This window comes from Notechis scutatus, chromosome Z (assembly GCF_049901735.1).
Source record: "Notechis scutatus isolate UNSWTSFEM ecotype Mainland chromosome Z, rNotScu1.2, whole genome shotgun sequence".
NCBI classification, from domain to species: Eukaryota; Metazoa; Chordata; class Lepidosauria; order Squamata; family Elapidae; genus Notechis; species Notechis scutatus.
In genome coordinates, this window is record NC_142025.1 from 88,532,068 (window position 1) to 88,550,363 (window position 18,296).

The following is an 18,296-nucleotide window of genomic DNA, read 5'->3' on the forward strand; positions in this document are numbered from 1 at the left end:
CCGTTGTGAGTTGAGGATTCTGTGATTTTTCTTTTAAAACTATAATTCTTGAGGAGTGCCTCTTTCTGGAGGAGTGCGTCTCCCAATATGAATGTACCTAATTATTAAGATCAGTAGGAGAGATCCTTTTGCAGATAGTTTGGCTATCTAATATATGGGAAAGGACAGTTAATGAATAAATGTATAACTAAATTATATTTGAGGAACAGTCTTGCCTCAGTGGGATTGGCCTGTCCCATATGCTTTGGCATGCTGGAGTCCTGTAGGTCAATGAAATTCAGCTGAAATTCAGCTAGGGGAAGAGTCTTTTCTGCCATGGCCTTGATCTTTGAAACACAAGTTCTGTGCTTGTGCCCTTGGCTCTTAGTTTGATCTAATTCTAACTCTTATTAATTTTGATGTTTTTATATTTATGGTTTTACTGTATTGAAAACAGCCCAGTGTCATTTTGGATAAGATGGGAGCAAAATTTTCATCTTATTTAAAGGGCAATTTCATTGCATAGAATTCTTTACAGTAGAAATGCATTTTTTCCATTCAGTCAAACAGCTTATCTGTGCATATTTAAAATGGGAAGGACACTGTTTTTAGTGATGACAGTTTTCCTCCCTCTAGTCCCCTCCCCCACATCATATCATATTCAAGCTCATCTCAACATCAAGCTTGATCATTGGTTAAATAGGGCATCTGGGTACTTAGATCATAGTGTCTTTCGTCCTTTCTGTATCCTAAATGTGTCAGTTCGCTTCCTGTACCTCATGTGGGATATTGGGTAATGTAAGTTGGCTTTCAGGTTATTTTAGATGAGAGTTCCTTCCTTTAACAGAATAACCTAAGTGCATCTGCTGTAAAATTCAGCTTTTAATTGAGACATACTGGTCCAAATGTGCTAACCACTTAGGACTGTGATCTAAAGAAAAGTTGTACTCTGAATGAATGCAAGTCATCTTGTTAGTTAAGTAGAATGGGCAGGTGGAAATGAGATGACAGCATAAAGAAAAAGTGATTCAGCCAAGGAAGAATGAGAATGATTATTACTTGGCATCTGGTTAGAAAAAGGTTAGCTAGTTTCAATATGGCCAAAGATGAATCTAAAGCAGTACTTGACTGTGATGAAAGATTGAGAGAATTAACAAAGGATCTGTGAACGATGAAAGGTTTTGAATGCAAGACAGAATAGTTATTGTTAGTATTGAAAGCAGAAAAACGGACATGGAAAAAACCTGCAGAAAAGAACGCCTGCAAGTTCTGTGTGAAAAAGAAACATTAGTCTATTAATTAATCTCCCAAGTGAATGAATGGAAAGCAGCCTTCAAGAAAATTATGCTGAATTTTTTTGTAACTGATTGAAAAGAGTCATATTACAAAGTACTATGGAGTTATACTGTACTATTCAGATGCAAAGACAGACGTTATGAAGAAGTACTGAGAACAGTGCTGATACAAACCAGATTTGGTTAGGTTTTCTTCTTTTCCTTTTTTTCCTGTATTTGGTTTATTTGATTTACTATTTTTACTCATATTCTGTACTTGATATAATGTTGCTTATCCTGAGACTAACTTTATGTGTGTATGCATGAACACTTTTAAAAAAAAATCATGCAGTACTGTACCTTCTGGCACAGAGAAAAACTTATGAACTCAGTAATCAGCATGTTATCAATAATTCCTATAGGCAATCAACTAGGCAAAAGGGCTAGGGGGAACCACAACCAGTTCTCAGATTTAAATTTGTTTTGTTTTATTTATTTGTATAAATAACTTTCATTATTTTTTACAAATAACTCAATATCTTATATTGAGATGAAGTGAGAGAAATCACAAAAGCATACTATACGCAGGGGTCTCCAACCTTGGCAACTTTAAAACTTGTGGACTTCAACTCCCAGAATTCCTCAGCCAGCAAAACTAGGTACCACTTTAAAGCAAAGCTGGCTGAGGAATTCTGGGAGTTGAAGTCCACAAGTTTTAAAGTTGCCAAGGTTGGAGACCCGTACTATAGTACTACGGGTAATTCTCAAGTTACAACCACAATTGAACCCAAAATTTATGTTAAGTGAAACATTTGTAAGTTTTGCCCCATTTTATGAACTTTCTTGCCACAGTTGTTAAGTGAATCACTGCAGTTGTTAAGGCAGTAACACGGTTGTTAAGTAACTCTGGCTTCCCCCCATTGACTTCGCTTCACAAAAAAAGCAGATCGCATGACCGCAAGACATTGCAACCTCATAAATATGAATCCGTTTTTTGCCTCTTGGGCCTCAGGGAAGCCTCCTGGGAGCAAAAACGGCCTCCCATGAGGCTTCCTTGAGGCCCAGGAGGCAAAAAAAAAAAAAAAAAGGAGCATGGGAGGGGTGCTGCAAAAAACAACAACACAAAACCCAGGCCCACCCAGTCATGTGGCCACGCCCACCTAGCCACACCCACAGAACCAGTAGTAAAAATATTTGCATCCCACCCCTGCACTAAAGGAACTGTTGTAAGCTGAAGACTACCTGTATTTTATTCACCTTCTCTCTATATGTATGTATTTAGGAAATGGGAATGTGAAAGAATATAAAAAAAGTGAGTACAGGCAGGCCTCAATGTACAATTTTAACGGAACCTGCCTATTATGGTTGCAAGTCATGATGGTCTTTAAGTAAGGCATCCACATGACCACTTCACTTAACAACTGTCATCTCTGCTATCCCCAGTGTGGATGTTAAGTGTTAATTTATTGCAGCTGCTCCAAAAACGGCACTCACTTCCAACAGAGAGCCATAGAGTCTAGGGATATTGAGGGATAGAGCAGCCTGTTCTCCTTCCACAATGCGAGTTCTGGACATTTACAGAAAGTGAGTTATTGGTGGTGGGGAGAGGGGTGTAGGATCTGGAGGGGCAGGATGGGGGGAGAGTTAGTTGTGTGGGGCTGCTGCAGCATCCCTGCGGTAGATTGTAAGAAGCAAATCTGCCTGGATTTTGTTCATCTGACCACAGGAGTGTTGCTGCTGCTGTAACTTTGAAACTGAGTCACCAGCAGCTTTTCAGAGGTAACTTGGAATGGTCACTAAGCAACCAGTATATGAAAATGAATGGTGGTGGTTAGGGTCAAGAAGGGAATATCTGTGTGTAAGAAATTATGAGCTGGGATAGTCATAACAACAAGTTAGCCAATGGGAACTGTTTGGTGACTTCTGGATTCTGAGTTCTGGTTCTGGCTTCTGGGTATTGTATAATGCATCATACTTTATATTATTGCATATAAAGAAGTTTCTTCTATAAATGAATACTGCTGAATTACTTGTGTGCTGGTTGAATTGCTGAACACTCTAACAGATTATGGGCCCAGTGCACACCAAGCACACAGTAATATTGAACTGTAATTAAGCTGAGGGACAGCCTGTGTTATAAGGAAAAGAGAACAAGGCTTAGAAGGCTTGCAGAATGGCTGTTGAGTTGAAGGAGAGCTCTCTGCATTGATTGGGATGGAAGAATTATATTATTTGAGCTAAAAAAATGGAATGCTTCTTGAAGGCTAAGGAGCTCTGGGATATTGTTATTAATTCACCCCAGGCACCATTACTAGCAGCAGATCAAAGCAGCATGATAAGGCACTGGCCTACATCATTTTAAGTCTAGAAGATGAACAATTCTTGAATGTAGCTGATTTAAAAACTGCAAAGGAGGCTTGGCTGAAATGGAGAAGTGTACATGTGAGTGCATTAGCATGCAATATTGTGCAATTATCAAGATAATTATACAGAGCCCAGTTGCTACCACAAGAGAGTGTGGAGAAGCATTTGTTGCACATGTAAACTTTATTTACTGAGTTGAAACAGTGTGGAATGCAGATTTCTGAATCTCAGAAAATGCTATTAAGTGTTAAATAGTCTTGATGAAACATGGGACATTGTTTCAGCTGTTTTTGAGTGCAAACCAGAACAGGACTTACAAATGGAAGCCTTTAAAGCCTTTTTGATTTCTGAAGGAAACAAATGCCATTTTAGAAGAAGCCATGAGGAGAAATTCCTGAGGTGGGTGGGGGGGAGAGAGAAAAGCAACAGATAGGATGTCTGCAAAGACCAAAGTAATAGAAGAGATCGGATTACAGCCCAGCAAATATTTTCTACAAAGAAAGAAACAGAATAGAAGCAGAGGTGATGTTTCATTTGTGGTGATAAGGCTCATTTAAAGACTGTTTGCAAGGAAGAAAAACAACAGATGGAAAAGCTACTGTTGCAAAAGTTAGCTATTGTAATAGCAGAGACAAATAGTTAATAGACAGACGGGCAAGTCGAACAATTGTTAATAAATCTAAATTGTTTTTCAGAATGGATCCATCTGGAGGGGATGCAGTAGCCTTAGCAAATGGCCAGAAAGCTAACGTCACAGGTAAAGGCAGTGTGCTGATTCCATGTCTGGAGGAAAAGTTTAGTAACATATTATGTGTACTGAAATGAAGCATAATTTACTGAGTGTCTCTAGTCTAGACAAACAAGGTTTTGAGACCACATTTGTAAATGGGAAATGTCTCATAAGAAGAAATGGGAGAGTATGTGCACAGGGCATAAAACAGGATAATCTTTATGCGTTGCAGGGACAAAAGGTTCAATGTGCCCAAACATTTGGGAATATGGCACAACATGATTCATGCATTCATCTCTTGCATAGAAAACTTGGCCATGCCAGTTTCAGAGTTTTTGCAAAAGATGCAACAGTTTGGAGAAGGGTTAAACTTAAAAGGGTATAAGGCATACTTGGACTGTGCAATATATAAGTCATCGAAGTCCAAGGTATTTCCAGTAAGCAAGAGTAGCACAAGGCAGACAAAAAGGGCTATAGAGCTAGTACATGCAGATTTGGTTGGGTCAATGCAAGCCAGTTTGGGAGGAGCAAAGTATGTGCTGGTCATTGTAGATGACTACAGCAGATTTGGTTTCTGCTATTTACTAAAGAATAAAATAGATGTGCTACAGAAATTTTAAGCAATGGGTAAGCTTTGTAGAGATATAAACAACAGGTATGTCAGCTGCAAACTGACAAGAGGTTCAGAATTCATGTCAGCAAGTTTTCAACAGTGGTTGGGACAGTTAGGAATAAAACACAGACACACAAATCCATACACAGCAGCTGAGAATGGTATAGCCGAGAGGCGGAATAGACTCTTACAGACAATGAAGGACTCACTGCTGGAGGATTCTGGTCCAAGCAGGTCATATTGGGGTGAAGCCATGTTGATTGCTAATTATTTAATCAATAGGCTATGGAGTTCATCTATTAATGGTACTCCATATGCTGTACTATATGGGAAAAAGCCATCTCTGGCACATTTAAGGGTGTTTGGAAGCAATGCAAGGGGACATATTCCAAAAGCAATCAGAAGAAAAGGTCAACCAAAGGCTAGAAAGCTCAGGTTTATGGGCTCAAAGAGCTATTGCTTTAGTGATGGGAGCAAGAGAATAGTGATTTCTAGGTCTGCTATTTTTGCAGAGCAAAATTGGAACAGAATTGATGCCAATTTTTGGAATGATCCACTTAGTGACAGTGGCCCACTTAGTGATGGTAACCCACTTAGTGAAAGTGTCAGCATTCAGGGAGGAGAAACTAAAAAAGAACTAGAAAAGGAGTCAGGAGAAGATGGTAACTCGGAGGTGAAGCAAGAGAGGGTTGAAACTCAAGGAAGTCAATGCCACACAGGTCAGAGCGATGGAACAAGAGGATTCCACCTGAAAGGTATTCTGCTAGTTAAGTAAAGATATGTAATGTGTGAAATGAGCCAAGAAATTATCAGGAAGTATTGGCACTACCCAAATGTAAACAAGTGAAGTGGAAAGAAGCCATTGACAATGAAATGAAATCATGGGTGAACATAAAGTGTTCACATCTATGACTTTCCACAAGGTTGCAAAGCCATAGAATGTAAATGCATGTACAAAAAGAAAGTGCTACCCAACAATGAGATCCAATATGAAGCAAGATTAGTGGCACAAGGTTTTTCACAAAGGAAAAACGTGCACTATGATGAGGTATTTGCACCAACTGTAAAGAGTGAAAGCATAAGTTGCACTAGCATTGGCAGTGGCACGTGGCCATAAAAGTTAGCATTTTGATATAACCACAGCATTCCTCAATGCAGAATTAGAGGAAGAAATTTACATGGTTCAAGCACCGGGGTATGAAAGTAAAAAGCTTAACACTATATAAATTGAAGATAAATTGTGTATAAATTGAAGAAGGCCATTTATAGGTTGAAGCAGTCAGCCAGGAATTGGAATATTTGTTTAGATATGGCACTGAAGGATCTTGGATTCAAGAGTTGCAAGGCTGATGGTTGCATATATACTGGAAAGTTACAAGGTGGGGATTGTCAATTATTAGCATGTGTGGATGATCTTTATTTCATTGCAAAGGATTTGTCACAGAAAAATGAATTTGCTAATCGATTAGAGAAAAAATTGAATTGATTTGGGTGAAATACAAAACAAACTTGATGTAGAGATATAAAAAACTGAGAAAGGTGGTTATGTTCTCAGTCAAAGAAGAAAAATTGAACAGCTGTTGGAGAAATACAACATGAAAGATTGTAATTCTGCTTCAGCATCAGATTTTCACAACAATTTAGGTGAGGACAAAAGTGAAGCCTGTGTTCAAGAGATATATCAGTCAGCAGTAGGAAGCCTGTTATATCTATCACAGTGGTCCAGATCAGACATAGCTTGTGCTGTAATCATTTTAAGTCGCTTTACTGCTGCACCAACACAATTGCATTGGACGGGTGTAAAAAGGATTCTCAGGTGTTTGAAAGGAACTGTGAATTTGGGTCTTCAAAACAGGACTCTGAAGAATTAAAATTGAAATGTTATGTTGATAGTGATTATGCCAATGATGTAAAAACCAGGAAGTCCAATTCTGGGAATGTGATATTATTTAGAGGGGCTTTAATTGGTTGAAAGTCCAGAAAACAAACAACTATTGCCATTTCTATGGCAGAGGCAGAATTTATTGTTCTATCTGAGCTTTGTTCAGAGGTAACTTGGTACATACAACTGTAAAAGGATTTAAACATAAAGGTAAATGAAGCTGTAATGGTGTTTGAGGATAATGCTGTTTGCATAAAAATGGCAACAGGTGACAGAGAAAAGAATAAAAGCAAGCATGTGGATATTAAATATTGTAATGTAAGAAAAGCCATAAAATGTAAATTAATTAGCTTGCTTCACTGTTCTTCAGAAGACAATCTGCAGATATAATGACCAAGCCATTGAGTGGAATGCACCATGGGAAGAATATTGAGTAATTCGGTTTTATGTCTATTCCAGTCATAAAGGGAGGAGTGTCAGTGTGCAAGAATTTTGAGCTGGGATAGCCATAACAGTAAGTTAGCCAATGGGAACTGTTTCTCATCTGCCATCATCAGGCTTCTGTATTGTGTTCGTCTGTGAGTCAGACTTTCACAGCCGTTTCTGTTTTAAGTTTGGTGCTAGCCTACACTGTGCCAGAATGGTTTTTTTCTTCATCCTGATTGGTTGGGAGTCTTGGTCTGTGTTTATTGGTCTTGGAGTTTGCTGTGTTCTGCTTGATTGGTGTTTCTAATATCTTCTGTCTGTTTTGTAGCTTTTTTTGTCTTGATTGGCTGGCAATATTGTGTTTGCTGTATTGGAGGCTTTTAGTGCGGCTTGGCTCCAAGTAAATGGACAGCTACCATTTATTAGGAAGCTAGGTTTCATCTGGGTGCCTGGTTGGGGTGTGTTTGAGCTGGAGGTATGAGGGGGAGTCTATTTGTGCCCAGGTGTTTGCCTGGCTTGTGGTGTGGAGATTTTTTTGTTTGAGAGTGCAGGCTTCCAGATAATTGACAGTCTGGTGGAGTCATCTCTTCTATTCATGCTTTCAATTATTTTTTCAATCTCTATGGCTTCTCTGATAATTCTGTAGCTGGGGTTTTCTATAGTGGCTAGGGTTTTGGTGCCATTGAAGTCGATGCTATGACCTGTGGCTTTCATGTGTTGGACTAGTGAGGAAGTGTGTTCCAACTTTTTGACTGCATTTTTGTGTTCACCTAGGCGGGTACTTATTCTTCTATTGGTCTGTCCAATGTATGTGGCAGGGCATGATGCACAGGGGACTTCATATATGCCTTGGTTTTCCAGGTCAATTTTATCTTTGGGGTTTCTTAGGATGGCTGCTATTTTTCTGTCTGTTTTGAAGGCAGTCTTGATGTGATGCCTGTGTAGTATCTTAACTGATTTTGTCCGTAGTACCTCTTATGTAGGGCAGGACAGCTGCTCCATAGATCTGTTCATCTTCTAGATCTCCATTATGTCTCAGTGTGTTTTTGTGGATCAAGCCAGTGATTTTGCTTTTGTGGAAGCCGTTGGCTGTCAGTACTTTAGTCAGGGTGCATAGTTCAGTCTTTATGTGTGTCTTGTCTGCCAGGTGTTTGGTTCTGGCAATTAGTGTTTCGGCACTTATGATTGTAAGTGCAAACCATTCTTCCAAATGGTTTACCATTTACCATAAACTGGCAAAAAAGATTGCAAATCCTGATCATGTGGCTGTAACTGGTCATAAATGTGAGCTGGTTGCCAAGTGCCCAAATTGCAATCATGTGACCATGAGAATGATGCAATAATCATAACTGCAAGGAATGGATTTATTTCAGTACCATTGTAATTTTGAACAGTTGCTAAATGAATGGTTGTCAATCAAGGACTACCTAAATCAAATTTCAACTTTCATATTTGTTTCAGATTCAGAGGAGTATATTCATATTTACCTTTTGAAGTGATCTGCCATGACTCCAATCAGCTCCCCAATTCTGTTTTCATTAAGTGAACGCATATTGACAAGGCAAACAATTAGATCTTTGTTGTCTTTTGTATGGAAAATCACAAGCTGATCCTTTCCATTAGAGACACTCAGTCCTGTTAGCTGCATGAAACAAGAATGTTAAAGTTAGTGATGTTTTATGCTCTAGTATGTGCTTTATAGACTAAAGGCAAGGGTTTTTAGAGTATTTGTTGTGTCTCAAGGAAATCTATCATACAATGGTTCTCTTAGGCCAGATTCCCACAGGTAATTAACCATAGAACAATTCAGGGGTGGGATTCAAATTTTTTAACAACCAGTTCTGTGGTTCATGTTATTGGCTGGGCGTGGCCAACTCAATATCACACACATTGAGGCACGCATCTCCTCGCCTGGCCTCTCATGACTGTGGGGATGCTGCAATAGTCGTAAGTGTGGAAAATGGTCATAAGTCACTTTTTTCAGTGCCATTGTAACTTTGAATGGTCACTCCATACAAGCAAAGTACCAGCAAAGGAGGGAAAAAAAACTCCAGAGGAGTTCCAGAGACAGGAAGTCTAGTCCTGCCAAGAATGTAATAAAGTTAATGGAGAGGCAGTTTCTGTAAGCAATACCAGAATGTTTCCTTCCTGCTTTCCTTACAGGATTAGGCCAGTAATCTCTTCTAACAACCGGTTCTCTGAACTGCTTAGAATGTTAACAACCAGTTCTAGCGAATAGGTGCGAACTGGTAGAATCCCACCCTTGGAACAATTGTGTCCCAACAATATCAATTTTCCCATGTCACTTTGTCATTGCCCTTACCATCTTGTCCCCAGTCCATGAATAAGAAGATCTTGAGTGATAATTAGCTCTACTACACGGGTGTCAAACTCATTCTGTCACATTGCCATCACGTGATGTTTCGTGTCTTTTTCCCCTTTGCAGACCTGGGGTGGGCGTGGCCTGCGCATGACACATCCAGCCCCTAGGCCACCAGTTTCACACCCCTGCACTACTGCTGTTAAATATTATCCAAAAGCCTCAATGTTAAAATATAACAAAAGTATACACATACAAGAGTGTTCCACTATATTTAGGTCAGGGATCACCAACCTTTTGGACCTCAGAGACCACCAAACTCATAATTTTAAATCCCGCAGACCACTAATATGAATTTTGACTGACGGTGACTTGCTGACATTTATGGGAAAGTTGGTCCCATATTCCAGAGCTGCAATAGTCACAGAACTGGCCCTTTGGTCATCCCGGAGCAACTGCTCCTCCACTCAGGTGCACCAGCCTGCCATGGACTGGAGGAGATGCTCTGGGATGACCAAAGGACCAGTCTTGTGACTACTGCAGCTGTGGAATATGGGACCGACTTTCCCACCAATGTCAGCAAGCCACCCTGGGGCAGATTTCCCTCCCCTGCCATTGGTCTTACCTTCCAGTTCTAGCTCACATGGCTCTACTCAAGGTAAGTTTGCGCCTGGCTAAAGGGTGGGGGCCAGTGGGTGGGTGGGCCATGTGGGCAGCACAGCCTTGTGTTCCCGCGCAGCCTGGATTAATTGCTTTGGGGGGAGTGCTTGTGGGAGACATTTTTCTGCAGACCACCAAAATTTTCTTGTAGACCACCAGTGGTACCCAGCCCACCTGTTGGTGACCACTGATTTAGATTATCCCAACCATTAATTTCTTAAGGAATGTAAAGAGACATCTAATTTCATGATTAGATTCTATTGAAGCTCAAAAAGAAAATGCCAGTTTAATTGCTTTGTGATATACTTTATAATACATTAATCCACATTCTTAATATACCAAATTGATTGCAGTAATTAATCTTGGCTCATTTTAACAGAAATTGTGTAAAGCAATAGTAATACTATGTACAACTTTTCTTTTCAGTAAAAACAGTAAATTATACATTAGCAAATGAAAACTTTTAAATATAGCACACTCTTGGCTAAATATAAAATGAACATATTTCTTCCATATTTCAAAATTTCCTCCATCTTGGAATTTTTATCTTGCAACAACAACAACATCATCATTGTCTTCATCCAAAAACAACTGTTTCAATTTCTAGAAGTCAAAGACAACCCAATAAATATTTCTCCTTGGTGATATATCCCTTTTTAAAAAGGTGAGAAGTCACACGTATAGCTTCCTAAGCTAGAAAACAAGCTGCAGAAGAACCAGACATCCGCTGATGCCTGCTATGGCAACAGGTTCCATGGGAATATTGCTATGCTGACAAGGAACCTTTAGAAACCATGATAGTGACATGGGTTGATAGACAAATGAAGCTCAGCAAGACTGGTATCAGTACAGACACCGTATATTATTTAAAATTAAAAATGAGATGTATGAGAGGAAGAAGTAGACATCAATAATTTAATATTATTCTGTTCACAAAATTTCTAAGGAAACTAATTTCCAGGGCTTCTCCAGAAAAATAAAAGCTACAAACAATATATTAACCATTTATACTATGAAATAGAGTGGATAAAAATAAATGATTGATGTTTTTCAACTTAATAGCAATTTAAAACCTTGAAGCGGTTTATTATGATTTTTTAAAGTATTTCAATATAATGAGGAAAAAAAAACACTCTACTGGGCAAAATCACCCACTAGGGGCAACATGCTGAGAATAAGTGTTGCTAAATGTGCCCCATTGATGCTAAGGAACTAGACTAGCTGTATCACAGAGTACATAGCAACCATTATTGAAAACATTCCCATATCCAACTAACGAAGAGAAGACGGATTTTATTTGAATATGCTAGTCATTTCATTTGTTCCTCTCAGTTGCTTTTTATTCAAGTTATACTGGATCTGCTATATGCATTCTTATAATTAGCAAAACTGATCCCAGCAATGGCTAAATTATGTTTTTACTGGAAATTTTAAGCCTTAAGATGAAGCTAGGTGAAGCCACCCAAAATGCAGTTCTAAATATTTTAAATGCCTTCATTTCTTCTCTAAGAATTCTTGTTCTCATTAAATTTAAATTCCAGATTTCCTTGGGGGAAGTCAAGGTTATGGTTAGATAAGAAGGACCAGTATATAAACTAAACAAATTATAAATTGGTTGGAAGTAAGCTTGATGGAGCATCAACTCCACATATCTGCCTTAAAGGAATGAACATATGCTAAAAGAAAAAAAAAGTCTGACTAATTTTGAAAAGCCACTATATAAGATGATTTCATTAAACTTTTCACTGTAAGAATGTTAATGTAGCATACAGAAAGCTGATTCTCTGTTGGTCATAAGTAAGCCAAAAGTAACTATTACGAAGGAAGAAACTATTTAAGAAGTTTCTCATTGCAACTAAAGTAATTTGTCTATCTGCATCTTCAAGAGAAATCTCATAAACACTGAGATTTTAGCCCTATCATGAGGTAGACGTTTTTGAGAATCAAAAATGGACCATCCTAGTTATCTTAAAAATAAATATTTTTTCATTTTCTCTCTTCTCCCTCTCTCTCCCTTACAGCTACTTAGCATTTTCACTCTTAAGTGTCAAAAAAATCAAGCTATTTGAATATAATCTGGCATATTTTAATTACTACTCAAGACAAGTCATTCCCAAAACAGGCGAAACTTTAACAATAAATTATAATTGAAGAAATTTATTTCCCACCCTAAGGCATCCACCTAGCTCCTGAAAGAATTGTTTACGATATGAAGGAATAGAGCTTGCAGATGATATCACTGTTTTTGCTTTAAAATAAATTCTGACCTTTTAACTTGGGAAAACCCACCATGCACTAAGCTACTGTGTGAATATACAGCAGGAAAACTGAGCAATATAGCAATACAGACCAAAGGATTGCCATGACAATGGGAAATGGCAGGGGAAAGTCAGTAGATATTATATGATTATGCTGAAGAGTATGGAGATCATAATGCACGAATAGGTACAATAGCTAAAAGCAAAATTTAGATAAGGATTTCAAGATCTACTTCTCTGTTTGGGATTGCCAACATTATTTTAAGATGATCACATTCTGTTAAACCATGCTGAAATTTTCAACCATTGGAAATTATATATAGCAAGAAAACAGTACAACAAATGGAAACTTTCTTGTTGTATAACCACAAAAAAATTATTAAGTTACAATGCATAAAAAATAAATCCCAAAGAAAATATCTAGGAAGCTAACAGAGTAATACTTACATTATACAGTGGGATAGTTTTCATCACTTTGTAGTACTTTATAGGGTCCATCTTATAAAGATGCCTGTCAGTTATAAAAATAGCTCGATCTTCTACCTTATTGAAGCGGTTTATCTGCAAATAATCAAAACTCACACTAGTATTACAATTATTTTCTTAAAAACAATATATTACGCACAAACTGAAAGAATTATTGTTGTAAAGACCTGAATCTTGATCTGCATTATATAGATATCTCATTTGAAAATAAGACTGCTTACTGGAATTGTTGACATTGAAATTTTATTATTTCAACATCAACAACATGTATTAGAGTTCTGATAACTTTTTTTTTATTAGCGCTTTGAAGTCCAGGTTGCTATAAAGGAAATCTGACAAATGCTTCCTTAAAATGTTTACATTTTGCTTTAAACAATTGAATTTTATTTCAACAATATGGATAGAAAATAGTATTATAAAAATTAGTACAAATCTGTATATTTTTTATTCAGCCTTTTGTAACAATATCAGTTTAAGGTATTCTTTTGACATAAAGAACACTGAACTACCCCAGACTTTAGACTTGCTTCAGATTTATATCATCATTCACCAAAAGTTGTGATTTTTGGATCTGACAAATTTTCTTTATTTTGGTCACACAGCTGTGGAGTACTCTTCTAGGGCTCAGTCTAGGGAGCAATAAAAGACTAACCAAAAACAGATTTTTTAAAATAATCTGGCCATCAGTTAATGGAGTGAAGGAAATATTTTGCCACTGATTAATCACTGTGTGCTGTTATCGTGAAATGATGGTTGTTTAGCAGACAGAGTGTCAGATATGAGAAAGAGAAAGAACAGAACATTTTAGTCTTGTTTTCTGAAACTTTCTCTAATCTCAATAAACTGACCTGCCTTGTTAGCAAAGCATCATATTTAAATCTCACCCCATTTCATTATTAGAAATATCTGTGAATTAATCCAAAATAAAGGAGCTAACTCTATATAGTATTTGACTTTAAAAGCTAGAAAATGAAACCTACACCATGGCCCTCATACAGAGTTCATGTTCAGGAAATAACTCCAACTTTTGTTTCTGGTATTTTAGAAACAGGATATAATGAGGACTCCATGTTGAGAATTGTAATTAGTGGAAAATAGAGCAGACAGATTACTTTCTAGCACCGCTCTATTGATATACACCAGCTTTTCATGAACTGCTCTAACTGCTAATTATTTTTGTGACACATTTCAAGATGTTCAGATCCTATTTATAAAGTCTCAAGTAGATTGGGAGCAGGAATACCTGACACACTGCCCACAAAGAGCCTTCTGTATACTCCACAATCAAGGCGGACTAATTTGGCAAAGAAGCAGGACAAAGTTTCTTAGAGATAGGTCCTGTCAAACTTTGCTCCCTATAGGGCTCTTGCTGGAGAGCCTCTATCCATTCAATTTCAAAAACACTAGACATATTTTTAACCAGTGCATCTGAGACAAACAGCCTTCAAATCAAGCAAGATTGGTTCCCAGCTACACAGTGTGTGAGGTCTTTTCAAATGGGTACTGCAGTTTTTTATCTCTCCATCATCACAATTTTGAAATTTTGTTAGAACTTAAATTTGACCAGGCTGCATGTACTATCTCTGCTGGACATCACAAGAACACTCCTCATAGGTAGTTCTCAACTTATGACTATTCCTTTAATGACTGAAATTATGATGATGTGAAAAAAGTGAGTTACAACCAGTCCTCAACTTAAAACTGCTGCAGCATCCCCAACGTTTTATGATCAAAATCAAGATGCTTATCCACCAGCATGTATTTACAATATTTGCAGTATCTCAGGATCATGCGATCACCATTTCTAACCTTCCCAGGGGGCTTTTGACAAAGTCAAAAGCTTTTGAAATCAGGTTCAATTAATGACTGCATGGTTTGCTTTAAATGTTGCTGTGATTTGCTTAATAATTGCAGAAAGAACTGGATAGTAATGATGTCTGATAGGATTTTCCATGTTGTGGGAAAGCAGGTTATTGTCAGATTGGATGGTATTCTTCCCTAGTGGGGTTTTTTCATAATGAGCATTGTATTTCCTTGTGTTGGCCAGTTTGACTGAAAGCCTGCTATGCTGCTAGGTGTCAATTTCTTTAGCCAGCAGCATGGTTCATGTTCAGGCAGCTGCTGTCCAGCTCTTCATGTTCTTGATCCACTATTGGATGTATGATATGTTATGGTAACTGGTTCCCGTTCTGGGAAATTGCTGTGGCCTGCTGCTACTTTGAAGCCAAGGAAAGGATGAAATTGCGAATTTGACTACTTTATTTAAAGAAAAGAACATAAATACTTTTGTTTCCACATGGAAATCGCTTCTGAACTGTGTGCTTGATGTAAAAAAGAATAAAACTTTGATTTTGGGTTTTACATATTAGATTTTTATAGAAATGACTGGTTCAAACTATTACGGTAAAACAAAAAGTTGTGATTTGTTGTTAATGCCTTATTCTACTGTAACAGACAGAGTCGGAAGTTAATGTTTCTTTTTCTTTTCCTATACTTCCTCACTTTTCTTTCCCCTTTTCCCTTCCCCCTCACTATCTTCTTATTTGCTTTTGTATTTTGTATTTTATAATACCTTATAACTTAATAATTAAAAAAAAAGAACCTTAAGGAAGATATTTTTTCTTCCAATTACAATTTCCAAGTTTATCCTCACCTAACATTAAATATAACCTGCTCAGATCTCTGTGGTTCTGTGTTGTTGTTTTTTTTGCCCATTCCTCTTCCACTATTACCTTTCATTCTCGTTATTGCTATATGCTACTTACTTTCCTGAAAATTAGTTGTCCAGTCACTTAGTCACTTCCAACTTTTTGTGACTCAAAGGACATAAATTTTCTGGAATTATTTTTTAGTAACTGTTTCTTTCAGTTCTTGTGAGTCAATGCTTATGTCACCAATGATGCACCTGGCTACTTTATCTTTTATCAGACTCTTTTTTCTGTTAAGACTCTTTTTCACTTGCCTTCCAAACCTTTTCCAAAAATCACAGTCTTCTCCAATGACTTGACATGCTTGTCCAAAACATCTAAACTTCATTGTAAGTGCTCCTAGTGAATAGTATATTTTTATTTTATAAAATATTTAATATATTTAATATAATTTATTAATTAAAGAACAAGCATGCCTATTTAAAAAAAATCTAAAAAGAGGTGAAGATTGCAACAGAAACTTTCATATGTACTATGCTAAACAAAAAGAGGCTGTTGACCTGTTACGCATTTCAAAAATAACCATTTCCCCCCAAATTGAATCAAAGGTAAATATTCTATTACAACCATTTTCCATATCAGAGATCTTATAATGGATCCTCTGAATTTTTACAATATTGTGCCATGGCCTGTTTTGCCACAACCATTATGAATCTTATTTTTAGTTTTTGAGCTTTCTCACTAAATAAGACAGTAAATATGTCTTGGAATCATCCTCTACGTCCTATCCCTCTTCTGAATATTGTTTGTTACACCTAGCAGTTATTTTTCCATGTGCTTTTGAATATAAATGGCAAAACCTTAACAATTGTCCTATTTGAGTAGAAAATAAGTTGAACTAGATATGAGCATTCTTTAGCAGTGCCCCATTTTGTACCCGGAATACAAATCTTATATTTTCAAGTCTTGGACATTTTACCTGAATTATCTTTGATTTTTGGTCTCTGATCAACTTTCGTAGCATTGATATTAGCAATATTTTCAAGGATCCATTAATCCAACTTCCAAAATTTGTCTCTAATTCAGTGATCAAATATTTACACGGGGGTGGGGGGAGGAGGAGAGAGAGAGAGAGGGAGGGAGGGAGGAGTATTTGCACGGAAACACACAGTAGGCATCTCTTCTGCACAGTTCTTCTGTATATTAATACAATTTCTTCTGTAAATTTTCTCCAATAGGTCTTTGCATTCTGGATCTTTTTTTGTGTGTGCCCAACTTTGCAGAAAAAATCCCCTTGATTTCTCTTACTTTTCTAAAGATATTGCATGCCCTTCCCATTCAACTATTACTCTCAATTTCTTTGCATTGCTTTTTAAATATACCTCCTTGTCACTGATGGCTATCTTTTATGGTATTGGCAATCCTTCTGTTAAGCAAATGGCAACCCAGGAACTATTTCTGACTGGAATTCTAAAGTCTCGCTGGGTGCAAAGGCGGCAGAAAAATTCAATTTATTTTCTTAAACAGTAGATCTCTCCTGAAGTAACTTTAAAATCATTCTTGAAAATGCTTGTAAAGATGAAAAAGAGGAACTTTTCAGTTGCAAGAAAAAGAACCTTGACAACAAACAAAAAGGCAAGTGTAGTATTTTGTTTGCAACCATTACTTCTCTGTATCTAATTAATATCTAACTTGCTTTGCTTCCGTTACCATGTTTACTACTAAAATTAATATGGAAAAATACAAAGAGGAAGTAAAAAAAACTATCGATGTGCTAGTTGAATGTCATTAAGATGTACATCTTCTGGCCAAATTTATTGAACAAACATGATCAAAATCAAGGGCAAGGCTGTCTAAATATATGAGTAGGTAGATTTGAAAGAGTCAGTTAATTGTCATCCAGTTATTCAAAGGATGTAACTTTGCATACTACATTAATTAACTGAATATGATGGGACAGGCCCTGTTTCCCTAATCTTGTTCATATCAAGAATTTCAAAATTTAATGTGCTAGAAGTAACATGAAAAGCATCTTCCAGTTTTTTGAATCTAGGAATTCTTACTTTGTGCAAAATCATGCAAGTAATTATTGGCATTGTTTTTATTTTGCTCTGGATTGTTATCACTTGAATCGTATCAAGTTATAGATCATATGTAATGACCAATGCTCACACAGGCTTCCAAGAAAACAAGGACTTCACAATTTCTTGTAATACCAGCATCTTGACTTACATATAAGGAGCTGTCCTTTGTACTGAAGAAAAGAAGAAAGCTTACATTCAAATGATGATGTATTGCATCTTTATTGGAAAGTTTTGAACATACCAGTAGTTCTTTCCCAATATATTTGACAAAAGGGGAACCTGAAGAGTCCAAGACCATTAAATGCTATGTTTTCTTTTAGTGCAAAATGATTTTGCACAGAGAAACACAGAAAGGAAGTTCTTTTTTTCCAAAACAACCACCGGAGTGCTTTTAATCAAAAATAATTCCCAAGAGTTCCAAAGTCACCAAACAATCCAAATAAGCTATTTCTTTTAATACTTTTTTCTTTCTTCCATTTCTCTTTCCGGGGTTGCTGTTTGATCAAAAAGTTCCAATTAAGATATATCTTTTAGAAGTCTTATTAATATTCAATAGCTCTTTAAAATTCTAG

General features: G+C 37.0%; 1 protein-coding gene across 2 annotated transcripts in view; it reads right to left on the minus strand.

The window, feature by feature from the left end:
- MYO1D (myosin ID) overlaps positions 1-18,296 on the minus strand; it is a 137,996-nt gene that overhangs the window by 44,457 nt on the left and 75,243 nt on the right. For both annotated transcript variants that reach the window (XM_026683674.2, XM_087946587.1), the window contains exons 20-21: positions 12,954-13,067; positions 8,756-8,910 (exon numbers count right to left, since the gene is read on the minus strand). In XM_026683674.2, coding sequence (XP_026539459.1) covers positions 8,756-8,910; positions 12,954-13,067 — 269 coding nt within the window. The remainder of the gene's footprint in view (positions 1-8,755; positions 8,911-12,953; positions 13,068-18,296) is intronic.